Genomic DNA, 21,326 nt, shown 5'->3' on the forward strand with positions numbered 1-21,326 from the left:
AAAAAACATGCCTATATATGCCAATAATTTTTGATTACAAAGGGAACATATCGGACTTAACTCACAGCATTTGCGAGTTGATAAATCATATTTATGAATAATTTTATTCTCTAATTGTTGGTGATTATAACAGTACTCAAGAAATATTGCAGCACATTCTTATCCTATTTATACTTTTTCCATACTTTAACAAATCTACATTCCATACAGACACTAGCCTTCCAACTTCTATTGCATTTTTAATACATATGAATTGTATTTGGTCATATGGGTCATTTGGAAGGCACTGACAACCTGTATGACCTCATTGTCGTCCCCCATTGGCGTTGACTAAAATTCTCCAGTAGGGTTTATGAGGAAATTCATACTGTATGTTTAGAAATATGACACTGGGCAAGTTTTAATCACATGTCAAAATGAAATATTTGCAATATGCACAATTGTACACAATTTGTACATTTTAGGAATAGATCATCAATGGCATTTAAGAACACAGTTTGGAAAAGTTATACACAATTACATTGGGTACATGTACAAATCAAACAACCATTTTATTGCTGCCACATTACATATATAAACTATTTCAAGAGTGAATGAAGTACATATTTAGGTAGAACAGACAATTAAGACTGTAGCAATATTAATAAATTAAAGATTTTCCAATTATTATATAAATATACTTTTAAAAGTTAGATTTTATGTCAAGAAAACTTTAAGCTTAACACCCAAGCCTGAGGCTTTCTGTTAGTTCACTTAATTACTTAATCGAAGGTTTTAACTTTTAATTGTATACAGTTTCCCTCATTCTCTCAAGTTATATTTTCAATGAAGTGTTCTAATATTTTGGCCTCTACGAAGGAAGTGCGAGTTCTACCTACAATTATAAACCCTGCAATTGAAAGCTCTATAGCTGAGGTATTGAATTAATTTATGAGTGTCCCCACTATGTGGGTCAAAGCTGCACGATAAATAATTACCTGCAGGTTGAGGCCTAGCCTGCCACAATTGTTGAAACACAGAGTACAGAACAACATATAAAAAGTCCTGTTATATTCTACACTAATGCACATTGTACAGACCTGTTAACAGTTTTCTAAATCAACATTTAGCTTTTATTCTCCTGTAAAATGACTACATGCACAACCATCAGGTTGTCTGCCCATCACTTAGTATTGTCGGTTGTGGAGGAGTGTCAGAGTTGGGTTCAGGTGCTCAGTTGAAGGCTGGGTTGCGGAGTCCAGACAGGGTGTTGACAGGAGTGCCTTTGCCTTTGAGGAGGGTGAGGGAGAAGATGAAGAAGCAAACACTCATGACACCCAGGATGATCACGCCCGAGATGAGCGCGCTCGTCACTGTGTTCATCTGAAACACTGGAGCTTTCAGATGGGCTAGAGCAGCACAAACACAAAGGGAAAAAAAAAATCTGGTCATATTTCTACCACCTTTTCAATACTTCCTCTTCACCTTGAATGCAACAGCCCTATGCAGCAACATCCATTGGTGATTGGTTGTTTTTCTTGTTATTGTTGCTAGTTGTTAGCCAGATCACAGCTTACATGAAGATGATTTTTACGTCTTTTCCAGGACGTATATCATCCCCGTATCGGCTGTGATCTGGCCTAGTCCTGAACGTCATTGAAAGACATCATCCTTATGTAATCTGGCTTATTGCCTTTCTCCCTTTTACTAATTTGCCTTGCTAGAATAAATTAAACATTACTTTAAATCCAGAGCAAGACTAAGGTGAAAAAATCAACTATTAAATTCGGCATTTTGCAAGAAAAGCTTTGTCTGAAAAATAATAAGCGGTGAAAGCTGTTTCAGAGTGAGGCAGGAATAAATAGGAGTTGCAGTAATTGAGTCTAGAAAAATGGTTCCTAATAGTAGAAAACATGTTTGAATGACTTGTCTCTACCTGCTTTTCAAAGGTAAGGTTTAAGTCAAATATGACTTTCTGCAGAGTGTGTGGCATACGGAGCTAAATAACCTAGCTGGGGGTTGAGTGCTTCAGTTACACAGAGTGGACTCATCAGTAAAACCTCTGTTTTGATATTATTGAGTTGCAGATCATTTTGATGCATCCAGTCTTTAATTTTATTAAGTTAATAATGCAGGGAAATTAGTCTATTTGGGTCATTAGAAATAATTGGTATATACAGCTGGGTGTCATCTGCATAACAGTGATAGGACACATGTTTCTGCATTAAGTGACCAAATGAAAGCATGTAAAGTGAGAAAAGGAGTATATTGAGCTGCCAAGCAGTACTGAGAAGGTTCTGTCAGACAAATAAGGTTTGAACCAGTTAAAAGCAGGAAATAAGGCAATATAGACAACTTCTCTTCTAAAATACTTATATGTTTAACTCAGCCATTTTTAACAGTAGATTGTGAAAATATGTATTTAATAAAACCAAATAAATTTGAACAATTAACATGATTTAAACTTGAACATTTAACACATAGGGGCAACACGAGTCAAGCCAGTTGGTGGCAAAATACTGGAGTTTGTCAGAGTGATACAAAACTATACAATAAAATTCAAAGTGGGAACACAAAAGACTCAACATGGGACGATACCTCCTAAACAAGACATGCAAGCAACCACAAAAAAGGCTCAACGTGTTTAGCAGATGAGGAGAATAAAAAAAGAGGTAAAAATGTTGCATTCAATCTACGGACACTGCAATACGTATTAAGGGGAGAGGTGAGGGGTGATGAGGATGAGTCCATCCAGGAGTTTCTACAGAGGGTGGAACTGATGTGCACAGATGAAACTGTTGGAGATACAGTATAAGAGGCAGGGCGCTTAAGTCAACGGTGGGTGGGATCGGTGCCCCAAAGGCCATCTTGATTTTGGTTCCCTTCATGTAAATCCTTGCCATCAGAATGTTTTTGAACAACCTAAAATAGCATAAAGATAACCAATGTAAAACACAGAACAAGAGGAAAGCAACAGGACGACAATCACGAGATGTGGGACTGATGGTTTTTATGTTGCATTTGTTATTTATATTGAGTTTTCATAATGAACTTGAATTTAATGTATGATTATTTGTACATACATACATATGTCTGTCTGGCAGTCTCTCAGGGATTTCCTTCCCACTCACACCAGATGGGCAATCTGTGGATATCAGTGTTGAATGTCAGTGGATTTTATCCATTTCAGAGACACCTCATACATCGTTGTTACAATGTGGTAAATATGTTACATTCCATTCCGTGGAAACTCTGAACAAAGCGTCTCTCATCTGTTATTTATTTATGTGACACCGTTGCATATGACTGCACGCTCTGACTACTACTAAACACAAGACAGCGACGAGCTAGGGAAATTCAAAGGTAGCGTTCTTGAACTGGAAGTACTGGCACAACTTCTCGCTCATTGAAATTAAAGGCAAGAATTTTTATGTTTATGTAACATGCACGCTATGCCCAGGAAAAAAGACTTCATCCACGTCTGCCTCAAGCAACTCAAATCTTATGAAGCACCTCACATCAACACATGCTAACATGACACTTGTTGCTGCTGCTAACCCAACCCCAAGCCCAAATTCATTCGATTTTTCGGGTCAGCAACAGGCGACCAAGGCCGAGCTGAACACATCAATCAGTTAATATAAACATCTTTGACGTTAAAGATGGTATAGAACGTAATAGTGTTATAGAACATAAAAAATAACGTCACAGTTACTTTGCTGAGTAACTAATTACTTTTACAATGTGGTAACTGAGATACTAAATCAATTACTAAGTAATTTGTAACTGTAACTAATTACTTTTTTAAAGAAAGATGACCAACACTGTTTAAAAGATTTTGAACTGAACCCTGCTTTGTGTTCTCCGAGATCTCGCCACTGCTTTCAGAATCAACCATAGACTGTTAATATTAGTGGACAGAGCATGTGTGACGTCACCCATTGGTTTGTGGAGAGCTGATATGAGTCGTCGAGTTTGCGTTTATGGGCGCAGCCATCGTGGTTGCGGATGTGACGTTTTTAGCCGTAGACAGTTGGGCGGTATCTGACTGTATTTTTTATTTTTTTTGAGTTAGCAACGCTGCTTACACCCTTCGTTACGTTACACACGTTCACTGGCAATCTGGATGCAACTTCTGCTGAAAGCTAGCATACATAATTCAAGGTAAGAGAAGGTTTTGTCCCACAGTCATATAAGAGGAGTCACATTGTAAAGTAAATGTATCTGATGTTACCATGTATGCTAAATTGTCTGTAACGTTAGCTAGCCACTTATGGTAAAACAGAGTACAGACAGTACTCCACCAGGGAGTCTTCGTCTGCATGGGTGAGGAGTGACCTCCGACAGATGGAAAAATCGGAGGCCACTCTTCCGCTGACTCGGTCACTCAGGCTGGACTTAGGGACCCCAAACCTCATGGCTGCCTGCCGTAGAGAGAGCCTGCCTGCTTCCACCTCCTGCTTGGCCTGGTCCATTGCCTCTTGGGTCCATTTTTTGGTCTTCCTCTCCCTCTTCCTCATCTGCCTGATGTTGGGCATCTGCAAATGCACATACATTCTTGTTAGAAATACATTAAAATTCAAAATTAGGTTAGCATGTCATGTCTTGTTTTATAATAAGGTTGACAAAATCTATAAATTGCCACATTACATAGACACAAAAATACTTACCTTCAACCAAAGTGGCAATTTCTATATCCACTTTTTCTTTGGGCTTGATGCTCCTGTAAAGGAAATACAATTCTCTCACACACACACACATCTGGTGGGGCTTACCTCTACGCACAGTCTCGGTTCTGGAACCATACTCCTGGATAGGGGTTGGACTCTTTTCTTCTCCGGAGTTGCCCAGGGTGTGAGGCGCCGGGCGGGTGTGGGGATACTCACAAGCCCCGGCTGAGCGCCCGCTGTGTTGGAGTTTACCCGGTGGACGAGAGGGTCGCCTCCCCACGCCTGCGGGTTGTGGGGAAAACTCTGACTGTTGTTTGTGCATATGCACCAAACAGGAGTTCGGAGTATTCGGCCTTCTTGGAGACCTTGACTGGAGTCCTGCATGGGGCTCCAGTGGGGGACTCCATTGTTCTGCTGGGGACTTCAACGCACACGTGGGCAATGATGGAGACACCTGAGAGGCGTGATTGGGAGGAACGGCCTCCCTGATCTAAACCAGAGTGGTTGTTTGTTGTTGGACTTCTGTGCTAGTCATGGATTGTCTATAACGAACACCATGTTCGAACATAGGGATGCTCATAAGTGTACCTGGTACCAGAGCACCCTAGTCAGAAGGTCAATGATCGATTTCATAATCGTTTCATCTGATCTGAGGCCGTATGTTTTGGACACTCGGGTGAAGAGAGGGGCAGAGCTGTCAACCGATCACCATCTGGTGGTGAGTTGGGTCAGGGGTGGGGAAGACTCTGGACAGACCTGGTAAGCCCAAACGTGTAGTGCGGGTAAATTGGGAGCGTCTGGAGGGGCCCCTGTCCGACAGACTTTCAACTCACACCTCCGGCGGAGCTTTTCGTGCATCCCTGTGGAGGCTGGGGGCATTGAACCCGAGTGGACAATGTTCAAAGTTTCCATTGCTGAAGCTGTGGCGAGGAGCTGTGGTCTTAGGGTCTTAGGTGCCTCAAGGGGCGGTAACCCACGAACACCGTGGTGGACACCGGTGGTCAGGGAAGCCGTCCGACTGAAGAAGGAGTCTTTCCGGGATATGTTATCCCGGAGGACTCTGGAGGCAGTTGCAGGGTACCGAAGGGCCAGAAGGGCTGCAGCCTCTGCCGTGAAAGAGGCAAAGCAGCGGGTGTGGGAGAAGTTTGGAGAAGATATGGAGAAGGACTTTCGGTCGGCACCAAAGTGCTTCTGGAAAACTGTTCGCCACCTCAGGAGGGGAAGCGGGGAACCATCCAAGCTGTGTACAGTAAGGATGGGACACTGTTGACCTCAACTGAGGAGGTAATAGGGCGGTGGAAGGAGCACTTTGAGGAACTCCTGAATCCGACTAATACGCCCTCTATGTTAGAGGCAGAGCTGGAGGATAACGGGGGATTGTCGTCGATTTCCCAGGCGGAAGTCACTGATGTAGTCAAACAACTACACAGTGGCAAAGCCCCGGGGATTGATGAGATCCGTCCAGAAATGCTCAAGGCTCTGGGTGTGGAGGGGCTGTCCTGGTTGACACGCCTCTTCAACATTGCGTGGAAGTCTGGGACGGTGCCAAAGGAGTGGCAGACTGGGGTGGTGGTTCCCCTTTTTAAAAAGGGGACCAGAGGTGTGTGCCAATTATAGGGGTATCACACTTCTCAGCCTCCCTGGTAAAGTCTACTCCAAGGTGCTGGAAAGGAGGGTTCGGCCGATAGTCGAACCTCGGGTTGAGGAGGAACAATGCGGATTCCGTCCTGGTCGTGGAACAACGGACCAGCTCTTCACTCTCGCAAGGATCCTGGAGGGAGCCTGGGAGTATGCCCAACCGGTCTACATGTGTTTTGTGGATTTGGAGAAGGCGTATGACCGGGTCCCCGGGAGATACTGTGGGAGGTGCTGCGGGAGTATGGGGTGAGGGGGTCTCTACTCAGGGCCATCCAATCTCTGTATGACCAAAGTGAGAGCTGTGTCCGGGTTCTCGGTAGTAAGTCGGACTCGTTTCAGGTGAGGGTTGGCCTCCGCCAGGGCTGCGCTTTGTCACCAATCCTGTTTGTAATATTTATGGACAGGATATCGAGGCGTAGTCGGGGTGGGGAGGGGTTGCAGTTTGGTGGGCTGGGGATCTCATCGCTGCTCTTTGCAGATGATGTGGTCCTGATGGCATCATCGGCCCTGCGACCTTCAGCACTCACTGGATCGGTTCGCAACCGAGTGTGAAGCGGTTGGGATGAGGATCAGCACCTCTAAATCGGAGGCCATGGTTCTCAGCAGGAAACCGATGGAATGCCTTCTCCAGGTAGGGAATGAGTCCTTACCCCAAGTGAAGGAGTTCAAGTACCTTGGGGTTTTGTTCGCGAGTGAGGGACAATGGAGCGGGAGATTGGTCGGAGAATCGGGCGCAGCGGGTGCGGTATTGCATTCAATCTATCGCACCGTTGTGACGAAAAGAGAGCTGAGCCAGAAGGCAAAGCTCTCGATCTACCGGTCAGTTTTCGTTCCTACCCTCACCTATGGTCATGAAGGCTGGGTCATGACCGAAAGAACGAGATCCAGGGTACAAGCGGCGAAATGGGTTTCCTCAGGAGGGTGGCTGGCGTCTCCCTTAGAGATAGGGTGAGAAGCTCAGTCATCCGTGAGGAGCTCGGAGTAGAGCCGCTGCTCCCTTTGCGTCGAAAGGAGCCAGTTGAGGTGGTTCGGGCATCTGGTAAGGATGCCCCTGGGCGCCTCCCTCACGGAGGTGTTCCAGGCACGTCCAGCTGGGAGGAGGCCTCGGGAAGACCCAGGACTAGGTGGAGGGATTATATCTCCAACCTGGCCTGGGAACGCCTCGGGATCCCCCAGTCGGAGCTGGTTAATGTGGCTCGGGAAAGGGAAGTTTGGGGTCCCCTGCTGGAGCTGCTCCCCCCGCGACCCGACACCGGATAAGCGGACGAAGATGGATGGATGGATGGACACACACACACACACACACACACACACACACACACACACACACACACACACACACACACACACACACAGAGAGAGACACACACACACATACACACTGCCTACCTTGTTTTCTACTGTTCCTCTTTTTTATCTTCTCTGCTTCTGTCTCTCTTATTCCTTATTCTTTTCTGACTCACTTTCTTTATCTTTTCAGCCAAGCACATAAGCCACACAAGAGTTGCTAAGTTACAAACGTTGAGATCCAAAACACATTACATTTTTGTCAACCTAGCTAGCTTATAGTTATAGTTACTTATACTTATAGTATACTTACAGTACTTATAGTTAGCTAATACATGAATAAACGTGATGTTGCTGGGCTTATGGACAAGCGTACTGCCTAGACAGAGTCGTGTTAAAGCTAGCAAAAAAATGCATACTCATGCTAACGCTAAATCATATCAGCAGTACAGTAAAAATAATAAACTTTGTAGAGCGAAAGATCGCCGCCCGAGCGTCGCCCAAGCGTTTTTACTACTTTCCCTCATCAAAGTCACTTTCATATACTAAATAGACATGTAAATGTCCGTGTACATATACGAAATTTCATACATAGATTGTTTGATGGGTATAAATCAATTATACTTACATTTTTGGGCGATTGAAAATTCAAAGTACCGCGAAAAGACCGGAAAGCGCGTGACGTCGGAAGTGTCCGGATATGGCCAATAGCAGCAAGTGGTGTCCGAACGTGGACACAGTGACGATAGATTGCACCTTGCTAACCAAGCTAGCGGGCTAACATTATGCAGAGTATAAACGGATTAAAATATATATTTAACGTTACAGTCGTATACAGTAGGTATGCACGGTCTCGCCGGTGATCTATTTTTAACCATACCTGGTGTTATTGCTAATCGATGCGCATGCCTCCCTAACCCGCAAGCTAACACAGACAATATCGACAAATCTTGTGGCTTCGCAAATGTACTTAAAGAACAAGAAAGTGATGACACAAATGGCAATACCAATTTCTCCTTGTGTCATGGCTCTTGTGTTCTTGATCGAGTCTTTCCTCTGGAGTGAAAAGTGCACAGCATATCCCCTCAGCTCCTTAAATTAGTCCTTAAGGTCCAGCAGCTTGCTAGGGACTTTATGCTGACATTCTGATTTGAAAATCCAAATCACTATTACAAACAGTACTCATTTGCTTCTACATTGGTTCACATCAGTTTGATAGGAGTTGTTGGAAATGGAAATACAATAAGCACATGAAAGGCAACATACCATACTGTATGTGAAGAGATCTTGTTACTGCAGCATTATTCAAAAATACAGCCACTCTGTAGCTAGATAATTATAAGCCTACCTTACATGCTATTCTTCCTCGGTGTCAGTGGACCCAACTGAAAGTTAACAATGTGACTTAGCTCGAGCTTAGTCTCACACAGAGGGAGGCAAAGTGGATACTCTCAATGATGTGTAGCTGGCAGCATGATGTGTTCACCAGCAGCAGTGCTACACTAGCCAACGAGCTAACATTGTTAGCATCGACTTTACACAGATGTCTAACACATTAGCTAGTAAGCTACTTTCAATTAAGTACATTACATTGCCTATACTGTACACTTCCTTGCCAGTTGAGTTTTCGCATGATTCAAACATTCATTTAATGAAAATAAGATAATGTTACTTACTTTAAAGTGCTCTAAAGCTTTACCGGACGAGCGTCAAAGTGGTTTGCTGCTGCAGGCTGGAGAAACAAGTGTTCGTTGTGTTGCCAGAACCGCCTTTATTTTAAAAATTGCCAAAAAGCACGAAAACCAATTAAAACCTCAGACTTTAAAATGCTCATTTTAGGCTCATTTTCAGGTTCATAATTGTATTTAGAGGTTGTACCAGAATAGGTTTATGTGGTTTAATTTTCAGAAAACACCATATATTTGCTGCAGCTCCTCTTTTCATCCTGTGTGTTGAGCTCTCTGTTTTAGCTACAGAGTGAGACATCTCACTTCTGTTCCATGTGCGACTCCCAATAGTACTGCTAGCTTGTCAGTTGCGGGAGTAGTTGCAGAGTATGAGGGAGTGCCATGCTAGCAGTTAGGTGAGCATTATAATGTGTGTTCCAAAGTGAACACGTTGGTCTCTGAAGTAAAGGCTGGACTACAATAGAGCTGTTTGGAGCAGTTGGTGAACAGTGTTTTCTGTTGGAGATGGTAAGTCCCTTTGGGGGGGACTTTGGGCTTTTTCACTTTGTAAACCTATAACGTGCACAAAAAAGATATATAACACAATAAAGGAAAGGGATAAAGCCAAAAAGCATAATATGAGCACTTTAAGAATATTTGATTCTCCACGAAATCTTCCAACAAAAAACTACTTATTAATCTGGGTAAATTATGTTATACAAGGAACATGACAAGTGCTGTCAGATAGTCAGCTTTTGGATAACAACAGACCAGACCGAAAAACACGTGATTTGACTTTGATTATGTTTTTCGTTTGCTCTGGTTCGAATCAGTTGATGAGTTTGTAAACTTAGAACGTTTTCCCCTTGGTTCGGTTTCATTTCACACTGAAAAGAAATCCAAGCAAACCAAAATGCTTAACTACAAACCACGCAAGAAAGTTCCCTCCCATTATTGGTCAGATGTGTCTGGGCCGGGAGCAGGGAAGTAAATACAGGAAGAAGGTCCTGTGTTCTGGACCACTGCATATTTCTTGCATCTCCATGGTCAAACCAGCTCAATTTATTTAAATTATTTTCAGACATTGTGTCCCGAGGGACGTTACTATGTCTGTTCTTCACTCTGCGCGGCCGGTGTCTGTCTCCAACTCTAGCTGGTTTGAACACATTACTTACTCATTTTTCCTGCATTCACACCAGCCCAAACTAACCACACCAAGGGGGAAAGCCAACTCTTGTGCCATTCAACCAAACTTAATGGGGCAGGTGTGAAGGCCCCCTTAGTTATCCTTAGTTAGAATTCAGTGCCAAAGTATTTTTTAGTTGAACTAGGGTGATAATCTGGGCCTGATCTGACTAGTCATGATATGATTTGATCTGGCCCCATCGGACTCTCACTGATCCGTCCGGGTCCGTCCATGTTTGCTGGGAAGTTAAAGCAGCTGCGCCGTGCGAATTTGACCAATCAGCGTCAGTCATCCCTACAAATCCCACATTGAAAGTTCCTGTACTTTCAGAAAGTACTACCCTTCGTTCAGGTACTTTTTGGGGGATAAATGTCCCTAAAAAATGTCAAAGAAACTTAATTTAGACCCTGGTTCCTGCTGTTGAAAAGGGCTAATTGCATCTTCTTTGTAACCACAGTTTAATCAAACTTGACTCCTCAAGAGGGAGAACGCTAAGTAGTATTAGCACTAAAAAATGTTTTTTGTCAAAAAATGGTCGCTTTCACTTGATCTGGTTCTACTCAGGGTGTTCGATAACATCTTATTTCAATCTTTAGTTCACTCAGTCAGTTCCAGTAATGTTAATGTTACAGCCCACAACACTCCTCACTTTTTACCGACACGCAAACCATGAATGTATGTGTCAAATGATTCTTACCGCAATCCCTCAGAGCATACATCAAACATCAGGATAATAACACATAATAGTGTAGAAGAGTATATGAGGCTTTTCCCTTTAATTGGAAGGTTTTGACTATTTCGAATGGCTCCCTTTTATATTATTGAAAGGCAATACCACTTTAAAAGTGTAATTCCACATAGACAGAATGTGAAGGCTTACCCAGTTGAGAGTTGTTGGTTGGTGTTTCATCTGTAAAATAAAAGTAAGGGTATTTAAAGGTAACAGCAATAAAGCGTAATCCGTCCCATACTTTACTGTGGTACATTACCGTGATTTAATTTCTTGTACAGTACATGAGTCAACCAACAGGATGCCTTCAGGCACTCTCTATCTACTGTAGGTCGCCCAGATAAGTTCTCACCATCTGTCATTAACAACCTTGGATGTGACACACTCAAGTACCTTCCAATATATCCATTCTGAAAATCATTGCAGATATAAACAACTTGTGGAATTGTTAAAAATCACAGCAAAGAAGAAGAATTGCACATTTTGAAAGAAATAAAAAAGCTTCTGTATTGTGTTTCAGGTAGGAAGAAATGGCTCCTCAGACAGTAATGGATCATCAGGAAAATAAGGGTGGTTGGTGGGAAGCAGACACTGAAGAAAAGAAATAACAGAGGAGAAGGAGTATTATAAAATTTTACCACTACGAGTGATGATAGGCCCAGCAGTCAGGACAGCATTCCCAGATGCAGCGTTTGATTCCTTCCCCTGTGAGACATCTCTCTTTTTCCTGCTGCCACAGATCTATGAAACATGGTAAAAGCAAGGCAATGCCATTAAAGAGAGGCATGGTGGTAGAATCAAACCCCATTGAAGTGTTGCATGTTCTCATGATAAGGAGACACATACTGGATGGTTAATATGACCCATTAATGTTGCCTTACATTTTATGAATTTATTTTATATATGCAATATATGAATGTTTTGATTTTAAAATAGCAAACACTAAATATGGTGATTTAAAGATAATGCTACATGCATTATTTGGTTCCCATTTGTTCTACTCCATGAAATTTTAATATTTAGTAATTTATAATTTAAAGTGAACGTAAGTTATGACTTTATGACTTTTTTTATGCGAGTGGTTCTCAAACTTTTTCACATCAAGGATCCTAAACTGACACAAATTAGACCACAGACCCCCATTTGATAAGACTTTGTCCCAGGGTCCCCTACTTGATAGAATTTTTGCTTTTAGATGTTTTATTACAGAAAGTGAATGAAACCCATGAGCAAAATAGTCATACAATCTGTCATTGTGTTACTTATAGATGAAATTATAGTGAAAATAAATTATTCCCCTTTTTGTTGGGGACCCCCTGGAACCCCTTCAAGGACCCCTGGGGGGTCACCGTACCCCACTTTGAGAACCAATGATCTATGCGACCGAACAATGACCGTCACCTCGATCTTCACCTTGAATGATGCCATCCTTCTACCTATTCTCTTATAACAACAAAGTCACTTGACTTACTGGCTGGCCCATTATAAGAGCATACAGGTGAACATGCCTCCTCCTCTAGCCTGGGATTCCTCAGCCCCTTCCAAGCGACAAGAGATGGTAATGGTCTGATAGATCCAAAGTTAATCATAACCTACAATCTATTTCGATCTCACTCAGAATCACAACTGTCCTCATCTCGAATGACTAGTATCATCAGGGTCGTGAGGAACGAAGGACTCCACTTCCAACAGCCGAAAAGGACTACAGAACCCAGTGGTGCCCATGCTGCCACATTGACTCTTTAAACACGAGAACAAGTACATGGAACATTCCAGTCCAATACGCCGTGGACTGGTAGCTAACCAACCAGCTTTTCACACAGTTATAGATGCCCTGAAAGGGCGATTTTGTTGTTGCAGGCAATGTTGGCCAAAACCAACAGTTTATCTCCTATGTACAAAATATTATTTCCTATGTACGGGATGTCATCTCCTACGTAGTACATAATATATAAAAGTTTATGTTGTCTGTTTTGATAGTGAGAAAAACCATGCTGAAGTGCTTACTGCATGATACAAAGGGCATTGAAAGTTCAGCCAAATGCAGCATAAACAAAGAGGTTTTACCTTCTCAGTTAACAGATGTCCACTATATAACATATGGAACCGCCCGTCTGCAATGTCTAGGTTCCCACTCAGCGAGCGAGCGAACAAGAGAACGTTTTTTTGCACTAACAATACTAATGCAACACTACCGTGCAGCCCACTGCATGTATTTCACATACCAACCAACAGGCAGGATTTACACAATCATCACTGCAGCTCTCATGAAGCAGCTCATTTGCAGAGGAGTCATAGAGAATACCAAACAGCGTTCTCCATGGTTCTGAAACAACCGCTTACAATAGTCACATTGTCAACAAAATAAATCATATTCCTGATATCAAAATACTGAGTGAAGTTTAGAAAAAATGAAGAACAGACATCTCACTACTCACTACGTCAGTACAAGACTTTGGCAAATTTCAAGAATCTTGACATATTAAGATAAATAGACTACATACAGACACTTTCGTTTTAGCTTGTTCGTAACAAGCAGAGTAGCCCACTGTCTTTGTTTAAAACAGTGGTGGATGAGAGACTACATGCAGTCAGAGAGGATTTAAATAACACTTTCTACATGTTTATGCCTGTTGAACAGGTGTATTGATAAAGTATTGGCTTGTTACTCACAACAGGTTTTATTGCACATACTAGGCTATAATGTTAGTTGTCAACTTAACTTCACTGCGGCCCTGCTCGCTCACTACAGTTCACGTGTGTGTCATTGTGTGCGTGGAGATCGCTGTTTAGAATTCCTTCCATCTCTAAAATGCAAAAGTTTGTCTCCAAATCAATTATGCTTGAACCTGCATGGCATTTTATCTGGTTTATCATGGGCGTTGGCCAGTGTGAGTTAGATCGTCCCGCAATACCGAAACTTATCGGCATGTGAATAGAGATTAAAATACTGGAGACTGGGTTTGCGTTCTCCCTGTGGAATGTTACCTGCGTGACCGAGTAATGTGAAAAGATTTATGTTTTATCTAATTCATGTAATTTTAAAAATTACATATTATTTGGAAGTGGACATGTTTGAAATTTTAAATTTTAAGGTTTCCGTCAATATTTTCCCCATGCTTGTATGATAAAAACTTGTGAAGCTATTAATCTAAATACATTTAAATACAATTTAGTTCTTATGCTGCTGAGCTCCGCTGGTAGAGCTCTTGAATCCAGATGGTTTAACAGAGCAGGGCCGTCGACACCACTCACAGCCGTATATACAGTACACACACATATTGTAATACACATGCTCAGACTAACCCCTCTGATACGATACTTAAATTAACACACAACAGGCCAAGCCTATTTACACATAAATGTACAGATGGAATAGTGACAGGGATAGCTCTATAACTGATAAAAAGGGGTGAAAATTGTAAATGTTATAATGATTGTCCCAGCCTTTAATGCATCTACCTATAATGTTCTTTTCTCTGCTGAGTTTATCTGCAGAGCTGCTCCACTCAGCAGACAGCTTAATTTGTTGTCAGGCAAATTTAGAGAGACTGTGCGCATTTTGCACCAGGAACAGCAGCATTATTTCATTGATTATTTCAGGAAGCTAAAAGTTTAGTTATTTCCCTCTGTCAAGTTCAACGGGTTTTTTTACAGTGCTCTTTTTTGTCTCTATAGCCCATCTACACTGTTTAACCCAAGTCAGTGCTATACACAGTTCCATTATGTTTTACAGTAGACATTTGTAAAACCTTTTATGCTGCATTTGGCCAAACTTTCAATTCCATTCAGCATGGCTTTCTCGCAATCAAAACAGCCTACCTTAGAAGTAAAAGTTTATCTTGTACCTAGGAGTTAAACTTTATTTTTGGTTAACGATGCCCAAAAAAATGTTTCACTTTGCTTTTCAGAGCTTCTGTATTGAACGCATGAGGGGAGGGGTTGAAAAAAAAAGACACTCACTGCAAACAGCGAGCCAAATACAGCAAGCCAGTTCAAATTTCTCACAACTCGAAAATATAGAAAGGTAAAAGCAGCACTTGGAAATCTGTGGAATTAATGAAGTTACCTGCTTAACGAGCTTTGCCAAACAAATACACCTGAAAGGGATAAAAGGTTAATAACATAACCACTTATGTCGCAAAGCAATGTCTCAATGTGCCAAACTCTAAAACAACAAACCAGGTAAACCACTCAGGAACACAAGGCACCTGCACAGAAGTGACAGACTCACTATAGTGGAGTCCCAAACATAATTATGATACTTACGATCTCAGGTGAGGTCAGTATGGCAAAGAAGAGGAAGCATGTTCCCCCAGATGCTCTTATAATGGGAGAGCCAACCCTCGAAAGGTCAGTCACATGACTTTGTTGTTAAAAGATTTCAAGGATTGGTAGAAGGATGGCATCATTCAAGGTGACAGTCTGAGTGAGGTCCAAAGAGCTCAGCCTAGTGTCTTCTTAGAGAGTATACTGACTGAAGGAAGAAACACAGCCTGATTACATGTTACTGTATATCAAGCAGCTGCTCAGGCCTGAACACTTTTAGAGATTAAAACATTAGCCCTCAGCTGCTGTCAATAAGGCCCCAATAAAGCATTTAGGAATGTGAGCAGGAAATCAGAGTTACTTAAGATGCAGCAATATAAATGGCCTGCTCTGTAATAACATCTGAAAAACATATCTGACATTTTTCTTAATTGGCAGAAAAGATCACACGTTTGACTTTGAAGGGTGAGGTGTTTTTCTTTATGAGCCAAGGCAATATGTGCAAATAAATGCATGATATCTGACTGCTAATATTCAGCAAGTCAGTTAACACATCAAGGTAGTATAGACCCTGACACTAATTACTAATGTAATCAATACTGGAATAGAATTTTTTAATTCAGATATTGTTATGGCTGGGTAATTGATATTGTCAGTGGTGGAAGAAATATTCAGATCCTTTACTTAAGTAAAAGTACAACAATGTAAAGAAACTCTATTACAAATCCCGCATTTACATTCTTATTTAAAAGTAAAAGTACAGAAGTATTAACAGCAAAATTTAATAAAATAGCTAAAGTAGAAGTATTCATACAGAATGACCAAGTGTAATATTGATATTTTGTTTAATATTTGATTATTATTACTGATATAAGAATAATTTTAATAGATAGATAGTTGAGGTAAAGCTAATGTTCACAATTTTACATACTGTTGGGTAGTTTAATTCATAAAAATACATCATATTTAATGAGATAAGAAAATAGTTTATATGTACATGTAAATTCTTAATCTGCAACATAACTAGTAATTCTAATTGTCAAATAAATGTAAAAGAGTAAAAAGTACAATATTTCCCTCAGAAATGTAGTAGAGTCTAAAACAGAAAATGGTCAAGAACAAGTCCTTCAAATTTGTACTTGAACACTAGCTGAGTAAATGTATTTAGTTACTCTCCACTACTTCTGATTGTGTGTATGAGTAAATGTTTGATATTTGGAGGCTCTTTGTCACAAGATTCCCTCATGAAATGAAGCTGTAGATGGGTTTAAGAGTGATACTGAAAATATGGGTGTTATATTTTATCCTAATAGTTTGTCATGTTACGTGTGAAAGTGTCCTGTGTTATAATCTCACTGGCATGAGCATTGGACAGTCATCTGCTCGACACAGTTTGGTGACACAGTGCAGGAAGATAGTGGACATCTTCTGGTTCTTGTGCTTTACGAAGCGGAACACTTCAAAGGCAAAGCGGCCCATTTGGCTCTTCCCATTTTCAAAGACGGCAGTCTGGGGGTCTTTTTCACAACTGGCTCAGGGAGGGAAAATCAGGAAGTATTATTAGAAAGAAGAGCAACAAAAACGTAAGAACTGAACAAAATCATAGATCTGTGAGTGAAGTTGAGTTACCTAAAGAAAAGATCATAGCGGAGGTCATCGTTAGGGTTTCCAGAGGGTGTGGTGTAACAGTAGTCCATTAGAACATTCCATCTATTTGACGTGAAAGATTAGTAAATTTGTTTGTGGATATAAATGCAAATGAGATCATGTAAGGGACTACTCAGACACTTTGGTGGCACATTGCCTCCCTCTCCTGGAACGTGTTAAGAAGAATGCCACCAAAATGATCTTTGTGTTTTCAATAGACACAAAGAACTATAATGTGACATTACAACCCTGTCTCCTAGAAAAAACATTTATATACTACAGTACTTACTTGTTTTCCCAATTATGTTTTGCAAGGAAATTTAATTATTGCCTTGAAGTTATTTCTAGACTAGAAAGCGTTACATTTATGTAGAGCGTGTCATTCGGAGATGGTCAAGATGTATAGCGCTCGCAGCCTCTCAAAAACTGACCTTTGTCGATCAAAAAAACAGACAGATTCAGCAACTGTATGGCTTATCGCTTAAAATTTTTTCAGAAACACGTTTCGGTGAACTACTTTCGTAAATTACGAGATCGTATTCAGAACGAGACACCATTAGAGTCTGTTTTGAAAATCGGGAGCAGCAAGACCCATGTGACGCGTTCGTCCAATCAGCTGCCATGTGTTCAGGCTCATCCCCCAGTAAGTGTTTTAACATAGGAAATTCTGCGTAGGGAGGTTGGTGGGGGTGGTGGTCAAACACAGGACTTTCACCCAGGAGACCGGGGTTCGTGTCCTGCGTGTGTTTAATCGTCCTGTTATCGCCGCGTGTCACGGAAGCCGCTTTCTTCTTTACAGGCCCGATATTCCCGCATGTCACGGAAGCGTAAGCCCACCCACAACCTTTTCCTAAACCCAACCGTCCCGTTATTCCCGCGAGTCACAGAAACGTAAGCCCACCCACGACCTTTTCCTAAACCCAACCTTCCAATTCCCGTGAGTCACGGAAACGTAAGCCAACCCACAAGCTTGTCCTTAACCTAACTGCGTCGAAAGGGATGCCAATAGTCCCGACCAAGTGTGTTTAGTTAAAATGTGTTAAAGGAGACTTTTAGCGTCAATAACAACGACAAAGGCACCTGACCAACACAGTCTCACTCCCTACTCGTGAAATGTATGACGCATGGTCAAGGACCCTGGCGTCAAGTTTCAACAAAATAGGGGTACCCTTGACGTTATTTTTCAACGAGGGGGTCCGTCAGATAGACATTCATGTTATTCCCTCACCGTCGGATATCGACGAAAGAAAAAAATACGCCCCCCCCCCTTAACTCGAAATCTGTGACAGTTATTGGTATTTTTAGCCCATAACCGCTGTTTTAATCAACATTATTCACGAGATAGTATCATGGTTTATATGTATTTCTTTTTATGTTATTATTTCGGTATATTTCGGCCAGGGAAGCTGGATTGCTTTTTTGTTGATTTATATATTTTAAACTATAATGCTACATCTATCAACATTTATTTAGATGTTATCATTGTATTCATTTCTTTACTTTAATAATATTATTTCGGTCTTATTACAGTATATGCTGTAATACAGAACATTACGATATGATCCGAGCAGGAAGCATTCAAAGCCGATAGGCCTATCCCACAATGCAATGCGGCCATTCATTTCAAAGAATCGGGCAGCGATCAGCTGGTCTTTAACGCCAGGATCGCTTCAATATACATATATACAGTCAGTGGTCAGTATCACTTCAATATACATATATACAGTCAGTGGTCAGTATCACTTCAATATACATATATACAGTCAGTGGTCAGTATCACTTCAATATACATATATACAGTCAGTGGTCAGTATCACTTCAATATACATATATACAGTCAGTGGTCAGTATCACTTCAATATACATATATACAGTCAGTGGTCAGTATCACTACAATATACATATATACAGTCAGTGGTCAGTATCACTTCAATATACATATATACAGTCAGTGGTCAGTATCACTACAATATACATATATACAGTCAGTGGTCAGTATCACTTCAATATACATATATACAGTCAGTGGTCAGTATCACTTCAATATACATATATACAGTCAGTGGTCAGTATCACTTCAATATACATATATACAGTCAGTGGTCAGTATCACTACAATATACATATATACAGTCAGTGGTCAGTATCACTTCAATATACATATATACAGTCAGTGGTCAGTATCACTTCAATATACATATATACAGTCAGTGGTCAGTATCACTTCAATATACATATATACAGTCAGTGGTCAGTATCACTTCAATATACATATATACAGTCAGTGATTGTGTCACCAGCAACAACACGTTGCTCAGTTTTGTTCCAGTAAGTTATGAATCATAATAACGTTTAAACGAATCCGCGGAAAACTCCGGAAGTGACGTAGTACGTCCCGCTCGGCGGATACGAAGATAAAAATATATAGGCCTAACATTCGTAATATTAATGTTTTTTTCTAATGTTGTATTTGAGGAGTTAAACAATAAAGATAGTTATAATATTAAAATACAGTTTCATGTATTTGTCTACGTTTAAACGAATCCGCGGAAGTGACGTGGAAATTCCACATCTCGTCTGTGAAAGAATGTTCCACGTTGTACCTGAGAATTTACACAATAAAATACTAATAATGAAAAAATGGTGTTTTATATTTAGCACTTTGATTTGCCTTATATATACTATATAAAAAACCTACAGTTGAGTGTTTAGAAATACAGCTTAATGGCTTGTTTGACTAATTTGCATTTGTTTTGAATTGTACTGTTGTGAAAAACAATAAACTATATACAAAGAGAAGCATTTTTTATTTTATTTTCCATACATAGTTATTTAAAAACGCAATTTTCTAATTTTGCAGTTGATGAATATTAATAGCAAAGACTAAAGGGGAAAAACATGAGTATATTTATGTGTGGGACTTAGTTTGATTTAAAATCACACTGCATTATTAGTTGTTTTAAATAAATTACTTTTTTGAAATATCAATTTATGGTAGGCCTAACATATTCATTATTATATTCAGAAGATGATCCTCATATCAATCACCGTGGTTACAGCTTGTAGCCATCCTAACCTTTGTAGCCTTTACTGAGACTACCTTTTCAAAATTAAGAAGGGACTAGTTTTAAGAAGCATTTTCAGGAAATTAAAAGGATAAGCAGATTTTAACCAAGGTTTTTGTTCACTGAGTAAGATGTATATAGCTTTGTTTGGGTATGTATACATATACAACATTTGTATATATATATGGCATTTTTGGCACACTTCTACCTCAGCACTACTGCACAAAGACAAAACTCACACATCTCATTCAACCATTTCACAAGCTGAGAAAAGGGTCATGACATGGGTCAGAGCAGTGGTTCCCAACCTTTTTTCCTTGGTGCCCCCCCCGCCCCCCTACTCATGTCTAAGAAAAGCTGACCCCCCCCCTTTGAAACTGAAGTTGAGGTAACTCTCGAGATAGAGCTGGGTCAGAGGATATCAGAGGTCATAAATGATGAACCAATCCATCGGCTCTGCTCCTATAGGCCCAATGGTGTTCATATGGACAACATGCACCTTTGGCTGGAAGGCCCGTGTTGAAAGTGTGTGTTATCATTTAGAGCAGACACCCACGGTGAATAAGATGGTTTATGTTATACAAGGCTGCATTACAGAGAATTTTATTATGACTCTCATGGAAGGTTGTGTAAGGAATAGAAACCAGTCTCTCCAGGCAAGCACACAGAATATGGTCTGCTCTATCTTTATTCTCCATGCCAAGTATGAGCTCTTATCCTCTGGCAGAAGATATGGGTAAACTTAACATTTCTAAACTATAAAAACGTTGATGATGATATAGGCCTAATTTGGACCTACCTCAATTAAAACTTTAAATAATGTTGCTTGAGATTGAGGGTGTGCAATAGCTTCATGATATGAAGCATGGTTGTGTTGCTCTTGTCACTGTTTGTGAAAGATGAGCAATAGATTGTTGCTGTGTGATGTGCTTCAGTTTAGCCTATATCACTTTGTTCATGTTGTTTTTTATTTTAAGAATGTCAGCTGTATGATAAAACAATATGTCAAGTGTTATTTGTGAAGCATTTGAACTCAAGGCAAATATCCCTCTGGGGACAATAAAGTATCTCCTGCTAAGTGGTCTCCATGATGTGTAAAAATTAAAATGTTGTTGTAGGACTATAGCAAACACATCGTTGGAAAGGTCTCAACCTGGAGAGGAACATATGTCAGTCTGAAGAGCATAC

General features: G+C 40.7%; 1 protein-coding gene across 1 annotated transcript in view; it reads right to left on the reverse strand.

The window, feature by feature from the left end:
- Positions 1-399: 399 nt before the first annotated feature.
- The window catches only part of zpld1a (zona pellucida-like domain containing 1a), a 29,511-nt gene continuing 8,584 nt past the window's right edge, over positions 400-21,326 (reverse strand). The window contains exons 6-10 of the mRNA XM_028594523.1: positions 17,056-17,136; positions 16,783-16,954; positions 11,796-11,898; positions 11,298-11,337; positions 400-1,378 (exon numbers count right to left, since the gene is read on the reverse strand). Of these exons, the coding sequence (XP_028450324.1) occupies positions 1,213-1,378; positions 11,298-11,337; positions 11,796-11,898; positions 16,783-16,954; positions 17,056-17,136 (562 nt within the window). The 3' untranslated portion in view covers positions 400-1,212. The remainder of the gene's footprint in view (positions 1,379-11,297; positions 11,338-11,795; positions 11,899-16,782; positions 16,955-17,055; positions 17,137-21,326) is intronic.

The sequence above is a fragment of the Perca flavescens genome, chromosome 13 (assembly GCF_004354835.1).
Source record: "Perca flavescens isolate YP-PL-M2 chromosome 13, PFLA_1.0, whole genome shotgun sequence".
NCBI classification, from domain to species: Eukaryota; Metazoa; Chordata; class Actinopteri; order Perciformes; family Percidae; genus Perca; species Perca flavescens.